Source organism: Gopherus flavomarginatus, chromosome 1 (assembly GCF_025201925.1).
Source record: "Gopherus flavomarginatus isolate rGopFla2 chromosome 1, rGopFla2.mat.asm, whole genome shotgun sequence".
NCBI classification, from domain to species: Eukaryota; Metazoa; Chordata; order Testudines; family Testudinidae; genus Gopherus; species Gopherus flavomarginatus.
In genome coordinates, this window is record NC_066617.1 from 270,072,933 (window position 1) to 270,086,894 (window position 13,962).

The 13,962-nt window shown below is 40.5% G+C and overlaps 1 protein-coding gene across 4 annotated transcripts in view; it reads right to left on the reverse strand.

The window, feature by feature from the left end:
* The window catches only part of PCCA (propionyl-CoA carboxylase subunit alpha), a 445,042-nt gene that overhangs the window by 113,521 nt on the left and 317,559 nt on the right, over positions 1–13,962 (reverse strand). For 3 of the 4 annotated variants that reach the window (XM_050948397.1, XM_050948393.1, XM_050948418.1), the window contains one exon: positions 4,818–4,916. In XM_050948397.1, coding sequence (XP_050804354.1) covers positions 4,818–4,916 — 99 coding nt within the window. Of the gene's footprint in view, positions 1–1,690; positions 3,120–4,817; positions 4,917–13,962 lie in introns of those variants that run through there. The other variant, XM_050948408.1, reaches the window with a different exon arrangement.

Consider the following 13,962-nt stretch of genomic DNA (forward strand, 5'->3'; position numbering starts at 1 on the left):
TGAGGCCAGCCAGGAGCACTCACGGGCTGATGACGAGGAAAGTTACCAGTCATACTGCACTATACCGTCTACCACCGGGGAAGGGAGGGGAGAGGATGTTGCTGTTCACTGCCCTAGCACCGTGTCTACCAGCAGCATGCAGTAGACATACGGTGACACTGAAAAAAGTCAACAAATGATTTTTTTCCCCTTTTCTTTCATGGGGGGGAAGGGAGAGTAAACTGACGAGATATACTGTGAACCACCCCGGACAATGTGTTTGACCCTACAGGCATTAGGAGCTCAGCCAAGAATGCAAATGCTTTTCGGAGACTGCGGGGACTGTGGGATAGCTGGAGTCCTCAGTACCCTCTCCCTTCCTCCATGAGCGTCCATTTGATTCTTCGGCTTTCTGTTACGCTTGTCACACAGCACAGGGCTGTGGACTCTGCATCATAGCCTGGAGATTTTTTTGAAATGATTTGGCATTTCGTCTTCTGTAACGGAGCTCTGATAGAACAGATTTGTCTCCCCATACAGCGATCAGATCCTGTATCTCCCACACGGTCCATGCTGGAGCTATTTTTGGATTTGGGACTGCATTGCCACCCGTGCTGATCAGAGCTCCACGCTGGACAAACAGGAAATGAAATTCAAAAGTTCGCGGGGCTTTTCCTGTCTACCTGGCCAGTGCATCCGAGTTCAGATTGCTTTCCAGAGTGGTCACAGTAGTGCACTGTGGGATACCGCCCGGAGGCCAACACCGTCGATTTGCAGCCACACTAACCCTAATCCAATATGGTAATACCGATTTCAGCTCTACTCCTCTCGTCGGGGAGGAGTACAGAAACCAGTTTAAAGAGCCCTTTATATCGATATACGGGCCTCGTTGTGTGGACGGGTACCGCGTTAAATTGGATTAACGCTGCTAAAATCGGTATAAACGCGTAGTGTAGACCAGGCCTAAGACTGCAGTGGAGGAAGAGGAATTGCTGAACAGCCACTCTGCTTGCACAGTTGGAGGTAGGGAAATAACAAGGGACAGCACAGAGAATGACACACAACTGAGATTAAGAGTTTTAAAAAGAAGCCTGAAATATAACACTGCATACTTCAGCAAAACTCACTGAGATGTTTTTTTTCTTTTGGGGGATGGGAGAGGGAAGAGTGGAGAGGGGGGTTGTAGTGTTTTTTTGTTTTTTAAATGAGGGTATTTGAGAGATCACTTGTATTTGCTTCAATTGCCAAGAACAGGTGACAAGTGAGGCAATGAAAATCAGTTACTCAGTCGCAACCCCTCTCATCACGTCTGGAGTAACACTGATGAGCTCCTTGGGCTGTGATGATTGCAGGCTTGCAGAGTAAATGTGAAAACATAGGGTGATCCTACAAGCTCTGAGAAAAGCCAGGCCTGCTCTCTCATCTCAGGAAAAGAAGTGGGAGCATACACAATATTTCTCTTTCACAGAGATAATAGTAAAGTGACCCTGCAGAAAGCAACAGTGTACAGTAGCTGTGTATTACTAGAAGACATCGATCAGTCTTCATGCATCTCACTAACTAAATCTTTCCAAACTCATCTATTGTTTAAACAAAAATGTTTTGCAGTTCCTGTATTTAGGGTCTGAAACCCAAATAATACATAATCTATAATAAGCAAAACTGTTTTGAGATACTACATCAATAAAAAATCTACGGCTGGGGGCAGTCATTGAACTCTCAGCAATATTTTATTTTTGAGATTTTGTCAGCAAGGTGCTTAGTACTCCGGCTCCTATCCAACAAAGCACTTAAGCACACAGTTAATTTTAAGAACAGAAACCCACTGATTTCAACTTTGTGGGATCACGGTATTTTCTGGTACCCACCCATGTCACTGATCTACTCTTTGCTTAGACCGGTACTTCCTTTATTTACACACTTTGAGCCAAGATCCTTTAACAGATGAATGAAAATAGACTCATGTGTCTAATTACTTATTTTAAGCAGGTGACGGATATGCAAGAATTTGAATATCCAGACTACAATTTGCATAAATACATTTTAAAACAAAACATTTGAAAATCATTTCCTTCTTTACTCCTTACATGCAGAAGGGCTTTGCTGGATTGAGATCAGAGCATTCAGCACCTTTCAGGATCAAGCCCTAGGTACATAAATCACTCTTCAAAGAAATGTAATGTTCACAAAGAATATACTGGTTACACAAATTTAGATGAATGAAACCAACTATGAAGAGAAATTAGAATGTCTGAAAATTAATAAAGCACAGCTGGAATTATTCGATTCATTTATGTTAGTTGCTTAAATGGCTCTAGGGCGAAGACTTGCTGAAGGAAAATACACTAAGACTCTGGGATCAAATGCTCTTGGGGACAAATGGACCCATAGGAACATGCTAGTCTAATCTGGTCCTTGCAGAGGAACAAGTCTAGAGAAACATAACAAAAAATCCATTTTGGATTCCAATGAGCAGATATCAAGGGTTAATCACATTGTAACCATGATTTTACATATATAAACAATCACAGCATTCATAACTTTTCAAGCTACAGGATTTCTGAACAAAACAGAGGTTTACAGATATCTCAAAGAGAAACAATAACTATGGTTTTTACACTTCTTGTATAACACACATTCCAAAATATTTGTTGTACAGCTGGAGTGACCCCGGCATGCATTGCATATGATAATTGTGTTCCAGCAATTCAATGACCCCATCACCGGGCTCAACCACCTAGCAGTAAACATGTCCAGCTATGGCAACATTCTGTGCTTTGGGAATTAAACAAAGATGCAAGTTCAAATATCATGTGTTTGGTATATAATCAATCTACCTACTATTAGTCAGCAACAATAAAAGCTTCCTAATACTGTATACTGCTGTAATATATCCTTATGCACTTCCCATTAGTTTTGATGGAAACTCATCCGAAAACATGCATGTATGCACACCAAATATGGTGGATTTCTTCTGAACATCTCATTTTTTTATAAATACATATGGTTTCTTGTTGAAGATTAGTAAAGCGAGCAGGCTTTAAAACTAAACCTAAAGATTTTCTTTAGATGGAAGCAGGTAAATTCTGAGAGTGGAGCATGTAAGTAAAAGTTGAGGATGATGTCCAGCCACACCGACCCTGCAAGAAAACTTTGAATAGTCCCTAAAGAACACAAATGCGCTAGAAAGCCCCATTTGTATACATTTGCCTGGACACACAGTGAGAATGTCACTCATTTCCTACTCGTACCATCCTTAAAAGATGCAACAGTTTCGGTTGCCCAAAACTGAAGTCGTACAAATTCAGTCACTAGGAAAAGCTCATCGGTGTGGCATTTGCCATGAACAAAAATGAAAAACATAATGTACATGTTCAGCAGTAATTTTTAAAAAATGCTGAATCATTGATAAATTTATACTATTTTTCAAGTAATTCCAGGGTTTCAGAATCTTAATCTCTTTCCTATAACTTGGAGGGTTTGCAGACACCCTGATCTTATTAATAAAATGACTATTTAGTAAATGGGACCCTGGCTACAGAAGAGCGCTTACAGTGGCACAACTGCATGCTCTCTAGTGCAGGGTTTTTCAACCTTTCCAGACTACTGTACCCTTTCAGGAGACTGATTTGTCTTGCGTAACCCCAACTTTCACCTCACTTGAAAAGTACTTGCTTACAAAATCAGACATAAAAATACCGAAGTGTCACAGCCACACTATTACTGAAAATTGCTGACTTTCTCATTTTTGCCATATAATTATAAAATAAACCGACTGGAATATAAATATTGTACTTACATTTCAGTGTATCATATATAGAGCAGTATAAAAGTCATTGTATGAAATTTTAGTTTGTACTGACTTCTCTAATAGTTTGTATGTAGCCTGTTATAAAACTAGGCAAATATCTAGATGAGCTGATGTACCCCCTGGAAGCCCTCTGCGTACCCCAGGGCTATGAGTGCCACTGCTCGAGAACCACTGCTCTAGTGTAGCTACTCTTGGCTTAATTAATTCAACCGCAATGAGTGGAAATAGCTATGTTGTTGGAAGAAGCTCTCGCGCTGTCTACGCTGATGCTTAGGTTGGAGTAATTTATGTCGCTCAGGTAGGTGTCTTTTCACAGCCCTGAGCGACATAAGTGGTAGTGTAGACATAGCCTATGAAAATTCTGAACCACCTTACCCTGAGAAAAATTGAAAAACAGTTAATACAAAATGGCAATGCAATTCCTTTTTTTTTTTTTAAACACTTTCACCAGGGATACTCTAGAATTTGATGCAATTCATGAACTATTCTTTAGCTTTGTGGAGGTGAGGGTGTTGCTTTTTTCTTCTTCTTCTTCTTCTTCAAAGCAAGAAACTTATATATATTAATAAAAAACAACAATTCAGGAAAGATGCGGTCCTTGCCTTTCAATCTGGAAAGACTCAAATGAGGGACACATTCATGCAGGCATGACTTTGTATTTGTCCCTTTAATAAATATATATTTCTTATTCAACAATAGAAGTTTGGAGACACTACAATTGTGAGAAACATACGTAAATCTCAGACTAAAATGAGTGAGGTCCCTTGAAATGTGAGATATTTGAGAGGTGTGATATTGTCTCTAATATAAAGAGTATTCTGACATGTCATCTTCTCAAATATTTTCTCTAGAAATCGATCTCAATAAAGCTCCAGGCTTGTTAAATGGAGGGAGAAAGACTATGTTAGAATAACACTGTATTTTTCTGTTGTACACCAAATTTAGTATCACTACAGAAATATAGTGTTTTTAGATCTGAAGGGATGCAGTCATTTCAGTTCCACAAATAATGTGTCAGTGAATTTACCTGTATAGTCCTCTGAGTGCCATCAATGGTGACAGACGATAAGGGTGAAGCCAGGTTCCACTCACTGGTCACATTTAGTTTCATCCCATCAACTTCCACCTGTTGTGACACCAAATAAGACTGTTACCATGAAGACGGACAGAACACTGATCTCAAGTTCATTGCTGCATACCAAGCAGAAACTATTTTAAAACAGATGGCTCCCAAACAACCTGTCATGTTTACTGCTTCTGCCATAAAAGACAGGGTCCAACAACAGAGTCTTCTAGGCATCTCTGGGGAGAGGTGAAGGACCTGTGAACAGCTGCCTCTGAGTAGTGAGGTTTCAAGTGATTTCCAGCAAGTAACAAACACCCACCCAACTTTTAAATCTATCTGGACATGCTACATTTACTGCAATTAGACAAGTAATGCATATAAATTCGAGTGACACTTTGCAACCCACACCACAGGGCTTGCATATAATATCCTCTCCAAGGACCAAGGAAGAACTTTCCCTGTGCTCTTAATGAAGGGTTTTGCATTGTTATCTTGATTAATATAAAGCAGTAATTAATTCTTTGGTGTTACATCTCAAAGTCCAGTCAAACTTTGCAAGTTCTGTCATGTTTCCCCTCAATCTATTACTAATCAGAGGACTGATTTCACACTTACATTCCATTGTGGTTATCCTGAAAGACTTAAGGGGGAAAAATCATCACAGCATTTTTTTAATAAGAGAATTTTTCTACATAAGGACAAACAAGCTGAGTTATGAAACAAAGTTAGTAACAGGAATAATGCTGACTGTGCTCTCTTACATTCACTCTAACTGGGCTATCATCCCTGTTAAAAAAAAATTACCACAAACTGCTGAATGTTGTATTCTGCCAGAAGGACCTTAGAGTTTAGTAACAGTAGAGTTTAATAAAAAGGTAGTAAAAATACCATTTATACAATATTATATTGATTAACATTTGTAGAGTGCTTCGAACATGTAAAATGTTATTTATGCAAGGCAAAGTTAAGTACAAACAATCTCAACTATACATTATATTTTAGATAAAAGGAAAACAATAGGGATTTTGTTATCTTGCATCCAGTCATATCCTCAAAAGACCCAGAATATGTCCAACCGACAAATCACAGACAATAACATCAAGTTTACCAAAATCACTTATATTTCATGCCACTGAAATTATCTCAGTAAACTGGAAGAAAACACTGCTACAGCAAACTGTATTTACAATAAGTGCTGTGCCCTTTTTTGGCAACATAGTAAAGACATCTTAGAATTAGCATTTTTAAATTTGAACATTTAATATATTTGACAATAGGGTAAGGCAGCAAAAATTATACTGTATCTAAAGGAGTTCCATATAAACAAACATATATGGCTAATATGCATAATTTCATTTCACCTTGGAAAACCTTTAGCCCAAGAAACCTCTAATTCCACAGATGCTTATTTTAGAATATAAACGTTTTCTTTAATGGATATGATCCACTCAATATTCCTACAGGCTTTGGCTTCAACTACAGTCATGTTTAGAGATCATGAATAAAACAAGTAATTTATAATGGTTCACCAAAAGGCTAGATCAGCTGGCATGATCCAGCTGCTTTGCACTGTTCCAGAGATACAAAACTGCCATCAACTTGGCTTAAGTTAAACCAGGTTTACAGCTGCTTTGCATCACAGGAACAGCACAAAGCAGCCAGAGCATACCAGTGAATCTGTCGCAATGTCAATAAAAGTAAATTGGCAAATATTGTCTCTGCTGAGAACAGTATAAATCTTGTGAAAGAGACTCCACTTAGAGCAGAACAAGCCTGGTGCCCTGTCTTCACACTCTTTGACCGATAGCTGCCCTTCCAAACTAAAGCTGATAGAAAAGCCAATCCTTCTCTGATGACATAATTAAGAACACTACTAAGAAAAAATCAGTTGTGCTAAAACAATCACCACCTTCAAATTCTTCCTCAAAATTCTCCTTTGCTGTGATGCCTACAAAGAACTTGGCAACAGCTAAGCTGGTGTGCTGAGAGTACTCTCTACCATGCTGACCAGTACTATCTCATTCTTTCCTTGTACCTCCCCGTCTATCGGTAGCCATCTGGTGTCTCTTATCTTATATATAGATTGTAAGATCTTCGGGGGCAGGGACCATCTTTTGTTCTGTGTTTGTACAGTGCCTAACACAATGGGGTTCTGGCATATGACCAGGGCTCCTTGGCTCTATGGTAATACAAATAAATAATAAATAATAATAATAATAAACTTGCAATGTTTCTCAGGAACAAGAAAACAAAGAAGCAGCTGCCAGAGCAGATCAGAATACTGGCCAACAAGCAACTGAGGCTTCACTCTGGGGCTGTACGTCTGCAAGACTTACCTATAGTCTGGTAGAAGCTACAGCTGACATCTAAGTACTAATCAAAGGTGAAGGGTGCCATTCAAACACCTCAACTCTGCAACCAATTTCATTATTAGTCCCTCTATCACTGTAAAAAGATATTTTAAAAAGTGTCAGACTGGCAAGTTACCAGTCTCTGAGCCCTCACAAGAATACATACAAGTCTAGCCATCTGTGATTCAGATGAAGTTAGCATCCAGGAAATGGGGCAGAATGCACTGTGAGGGTGGCCATGATGCAAGTTGGAGGCTCTGGAGCAGGTTTGATTAGTGAAGCATGGTTCAAACACTGCAGCATTTATTGTGGATTGTGTGGAAAAGGAGAAAATGCAGGCAATGCATTGTTTCTACCATATTATTCACAATTCAGCAAGACACGTAGGGCCAAATGAGGGAATCAGTATGCAGTTTGTGTCAAAAAGAGTCCAGAGAAAATTTTGCAAAGGTGACCGAGACAGCAAAAGCTCTAATGCTTAAAACGGCAGGGCAGGGAGGGGAAAATATATCACACCATAGGAAAAGTGAGGCAAGGTCTGAGGATAAGAGCAGAGTGGCCTTGCAGGAAGCAGGTTAACTGCGCTATGTAGCAAGAAGCTTCTATACAAGCCAAAAACAAATTAAAAAACCAGTTATCTGTGGGATTAATTAGACCCATATTTGTTTAAGTAGTGAGACTGTCCCTTCCAGAAATCAGCCAAGTAAAGTAAGAGCAGAACCACAAGTCCAAAAGCCAAGCTAGCTAAAGGGATGGAAGCCGAAAGCCAAATATTACGGTCAGAGAACGGTCTGACTCAGTGGGAATGTCACAAACCTCTATAATTAGGCATGGAAGGATTCGATTTTTAATCGGTAAATGTCACTAAACATCAATTTCACTGTACACACAAACCAGTGAAAAAATATTTCCATCGATGATAATCAAAAGGTAAAATATGAAAAATAGTGCTTGAGAACTTATTAGAGTTTGATTTAAGGATATTTACTTCGTATATTTTGACATATGATGGTGACAATTTCTATTTTTACCCTTAGATAGCGTCAACTTTTTGAACCTCAATATCTACTGTCAATAAATTATTTGATCCCCCCAATATCTGACTCCCCCATAATTTCCTGAAACTGAAAATTAACAGATAAAATTGAAAAAATGTTTCAAAGCCATTTCACACAACAGTGAAAAATGTAAATATAAAAAACAAGCTTAAAAATAAACATATTATCCATCAAAATTATTTTAAAAAAATATAGAAATCGAATTCTGCCGGGCCTGTCCACACTGTTGTTTATACAGAAATCAGCGTCAGTAGTTTGTTGAGATATGAAGATACCTTCCTCTAGGCAGTGGCCATTCAGACACTACAGGATGACACACTAGGACAGGGGTCGGCAACCTTTCATAAGTGGTGTGCCCAGTCTTCATTTATTCACTCTAATTTAAGGTTTCATGTGCCAGTAATGCATTTTAACGTTTTTAGAAGGTCTCTTTCTATAAGTCTATAATATATAACTAAACTATTGTTGTATGTAAAGTAAATATGGTTTTTAAAACGTTTAAGAAGTTTCATTTAAAATTAAATTAAAATGCAGGGCCCCCCAGACCAGTGGCCAGGACCCAGGCAGTGTGAGTGCCACTGAAAATCAGCTCGCGTGCCGCCTTTGGCATGTGTGCCATAGGTTGCCTAACCCTGCACTAGGGCAACAATATAGTTGAGTGATTTATAGACACTAAGTAGTAAACAGATGAGCAAATTTTGCAGCATTAATCTTTTGTTTAATTTTTGTCCTGGGCTAACGAGGCTACAACCACCAACCAGGAAACTCCTATGACCCCTATGGGCACATGGCAGATTTTGAATGTGCAAGATCATTTTTTTGGTTGGTTTGGCTGTAAGACAAAGTGAAAGAAAGAAGAAGGTTTGCACTCAAGACTTTCAGCTGCGTAGGTTCAATTGGAAAATAACCTTCCCTCCTTAGAAAAAACTGACGTTGGAAATATGAAAACAGATGCCTCTTTGTAGTATTTCTGAAGAGTCTTATTTACCAAATTCACCACTGACAAGACATTTTGGTGGATGTATTCATACCAGAGTATAACTTACAGCCTTATTTAGGCTAGATCCAGAACATCACTCAACACAATCCCAGCAATGATTTAAAATAAATATGTCTGCAGAAACGGTGAATGAAAGAGCAAACAGGACAGGCAGGGCCTTTGGAGAAAAGCAGAGCGCAGCACAATGAAAGGGCAAATTGGGAAAGCCAACAAAAGGGGAGAACTCACATTAAGCCGGCTAGCAGCGGCTTTCAAATAAAAGCTGGACGTACTAAAACATATATGATAGGAACATCTTTGATACAAATTAACTAGTCAGTGATAAGGTGCATTATCTGTATGCATCTGTTGACAAAAGTATATTCACATCAGTTTAACAGAAATCTGCTCCCTCCTCTTTCTCTTTTTTCAAACAAACGCAAGGTCAGCATTAAATACCTTTGAAGTGGTTGTTCCTGTACTCTCAAAGAAGAAGTTAAAATGTGTGATGTTTCAATCTCATTAGAAGAAACTTTCCTTTTGTTCATATTTGCAGTTACTTCTAAAAAAGACCCCAAGAGAGAGTTCCAGCCTATACATCACTTGTCCTGAAGAAAGCTCAGTTAACTATTTATAGATCCTGCCCTTTTGTACCAAACCAGATCAAGCGATTTATTCAGTGCATGACTGCAGGAGAGAAATTCATTTGCTCTAAGTGTCATCAAGGCAGCCTTTTACCTGCTATGAATGAGACCAGAAGATTTTGAATTGCTGGGCTCTGACTTCAAATGCACATTGCTATGTTGTATGGAGTACCATGATTTCTTTCAGATTTTCAAAGCATTTTAGCACATTTATAGAGTGGACAGCCTATAACTGCAAGATCATTTTCCTCCCCAATAACTCAAACACACACACAGTCAGCTCCGTATTAGATTTTTTTTCTGTAAGGTAGCAGATTCATGTAAATTGTCAGTAGAAGCTTGGTATATCTCACTTTGGAAATGGGAGCATTCCAGTCTAGGAGGTAATGGGAAAAGACGGTAATGAATATCAACTCTTCAGCTCGGGGGCCATTTGGGGATTCATCCTGCTTTGAGCAGGGGGTTGGACTAGATGATCTCTTGAGGTCCCTTCCAACCCTGATAATAATCTATGAAATAATCTATGAAATAAAAAGCAAAACTAAGAGAGAGAAAAATGATAGCATTTATCACTCTGATCAGCAAGACCCAACTTTTGGCATTTACTAGGGTAAAAGTCCCCTTAGAAAAGCTTAACAGAGACACTATATCCTCCAAATGAATTTTACTATGACAAATGCTTTGTTGTTCAGCTGCTTCGGATTTTCTTGTAGAGTCATTACTGAGAAAATAGCTTATATTTGTATGATAAGTGCATCCACATAGCTCAAAGCCACACTAATGCAAAGAGTTAAAGAAATTAGTTGTTGAGAAATTTACGTTTATCAGGATAATATTTTGAAACAGCCATTGTGCCTTTAGCCTGATCGCGTACAGTGGGTTTGGCAAGCGTGGTTTATGCTTTCATAGGATCATTACAGAATAGAAAGAGATAGCCTGATTCTCCTCCCGGCTCCATCCCGTTTGCCCAACACTGGCAGCACAAAGAGCACAGAAACTACTCAGCACTGCCCTGCTAGGGTTTATCCTAGCATGGAGTCCCCAGTGTACAGAACTGGTGTCGCTAGCTCATATGCCACTGCCTTCAGGCTATGCATAGGGGTCTCTTTCCTCAGCTTGTGGCCAGTGCATTGGGGATAGTCACCAAGTGACAGAGTTTTGAGCAGAGCCTCTGCTTCACTAAATAATGTTAGGGAAAGGTCTCATGTAGGGTCAGCCAGAAAATGGCAGAATAGTTCAGACATTCCCCTGTCTTTTCTGGGAATTCAGAGCCAAAACTCATGTCTATGTACTGCAAGCACTAAGCAAACCTGATCTTTAACTGCCTTTCAGTTGCAAAGGTTCCATTCGTTCACCTCAGAGGCAGACCATGATCCCAACTCTTTTCCCACTTAACTGTGGAAATCTGAAAAGAATAGGTGATGGCCTTATTGTACAGCTGTGTTACCATGAGTATAAGATAGATTTAAACTGCTTCCATTTTAGACAACATTCAGATTTTAGAACAGAAATGAATTTTTAAAAATCATTTATTTAGTAGCGACTTTCACTAAACCTTATGGTAAGTTTCAAAATAAGAAATGATGGACAGGCCAAAAACAAATAATTTTTAATAGAGAGACAACATCTGTAACAATTAGCTCATAGGCTGAGCACCAAGAATTCCTGAATTCCTATTCTGGCTCTTTTATAGGCAAGTCTTGTGCCTTTAATTTTTGGTGTCTTATTTATGGGAAGTCAACTTTAGACATCTGGTAGTTATAAGTATCGCTGCATGGATACCTACTGGGAGAGAGGATATATGAAAAATTAAAAAGTACACACATGCACCCTCCTACCTACTTTCTGGGGAAAAATATCTTGATTTATTTGGAAATGGCCTTCTTTTTAAGATAAGAATAATATACTTGATGGGCTTCTGTGTCTGGTCTAAGCTAAATACTGTGCTACATCAAACTGCTGAGCACTGACAACAGTCCCCTAATAGAACAGAAACGTTTTATTTCATACATCTAGAACTTGGTACATAGATCCAACAAGGTCAGCAGGCTTCAAAATAGTGAATGAGAAAGAAAAGTGCTCTTCGTTATACTTGAAAGTTGTATCCAACACAAGACACTATACAGCAGTGGTTCCCAACCAGGGGGACGGCGAGCAGGTTTCAGGGGTGGAGAGCAGGGCCAACCTTAGACTTGCTGACGCCCAGGGCAGAAAGCTGAATTCCCTCCATATGTCCCTGAGCCCTGCCACCCGGGGCTGAAGCCAAAGCCTGAGCAACTTAGCTTCACAGGGGGCCCTGTGGTGTGGGGTCCTGGGCAATTGCCCTGCTTGCTACCCCATATGCCAGCCCTGGCTTTTATATGCAGAAAACCAGTTGTTGTGGCACAGGTGGGCTGTGGAGTTTTTATAACATGGGGAGGGGGGCGGCTCGGAAAGAAAAGTGTTGAAAACCCCTGCTATACATCACCTAGGTGGTCACATTGGACTTAATCAGCCACTAGTTTCAAGAATTTTTCCCATTACACTACACTGGCAGCAATGCTATTTCTCATTAAACTAGTAAATTATAAAGAAAAGGACTGACAGAATGATACTTTTGATTTGAACATTTTATATTGACAAAAGCTAGGTTTACTGGGCCCTTGGGTACTGATTTCATTTAGCATTTCCAATCCTACTTACCTCAGTTGTCATAACAGCACACAAGGCTGCAGCAGTATCTAAAGGTAGGTCTATACTACTGGGGCCAGACTCCCAACCCAGGTAGACAAACTCATGCTAGTGGGGCTCTGGCTAGTGCACTAAAAATAGTGGTGTCGACGTTGCAGCTTTGGCTGAGACTCAGCCTAGCCACCTGAGCTCAGACTCAGGGCCTCGGGTGAGCCTGAGAACCTGAGCTGCAGCATCCACATGGCTAGGGTGACCAGACAGCAAGTGTGAAAAATCGGGACAGAGGGTAGAGGGTAATGGAAGCCTATATAAGAAAAAGACCCCAAAATTGGGACTGTCCCTATAAAATCAGGACACCTGGTGACCCTACACATGGCTATTGTTAGCAAACTAGCTTGAGTCCTGCTAGCCCAAGTTTGTCTATCTGAGCTGGGAAGCTCATTCCCAGCTGCAGTGTAGAGGTACCCTAAGACAGATAGCAGCTTATGTCGATCTAATTATGCCAGTGTCAACACTACAGCCTTGCTCCAGCTGATGTGAATGTCTCCACGGGAGGCGTAGGGTTTATGTCAGTGAACTTAGGGAAACTGCGTTACTTACATCAGCTGTTGGCTGTCACTCTTGTCAATTTCACAGCTCTGCCCTGGAGCTGTGAAATTGAAAAGACAGACTGGTAGGGTCCCTGCTGTGAACCCCACACCTGGCTAACAGCTGTGGCTGTCACCCTAGGGTGGTTGGGGAGCTCCAGCTGCGAGCCCAGATACAGTCTGGGCTCTGGGCTCCAGGATCCCCACTGGGCTCCAGTGCTGTCCAGGCTCTGGATGCAGAGCTTTGTGCTCAGAGCCTGGGCAGCCACTGGGCTCCCAGTTGGGAGCCTCCTGGGCTGGACTCTCAGCAGGGAGTGGAGCTGACAGCTCAGGCGGCAGTTGGGCTCCCAGCAGGAAGCTCTGGGCTCTCAGCCCCCAGCATTGCCCCTCTTACAACAGTGGGAGCACTCCTGGTGAGGATGTGCACCACCAATGGAAGAAGTGTAGTGTGTCTGAACACAAAAAAAAATCCCAGTAAATACTGTGGTAACTGTAAGTCAACCTAACATAGGTCAACTTAATTTTGTAGTGTAGACATGCCCTCAGTTATCACCCTCATACCGAGACTGAATTGGAGCTGGCCCTTGGATTTCAAGACAACTGTGGAATCATAGAATCATAGAACCATAGGCTTAGAAGGGACCGCAAAGGTCATCTAGTCTAACCCTCTCTCTAGATGCAGGATTTGTTTTGTGTCTAAACCACCCAAGGCAGGTGGCTATATCCAGCCTCTTTTTGAAAACCAACCATGAAGGAGATTCCATGACTTCCCTAGGTGTTCTGTTCCATTCTCCTACTGTGCTTATAGTTAGGACGC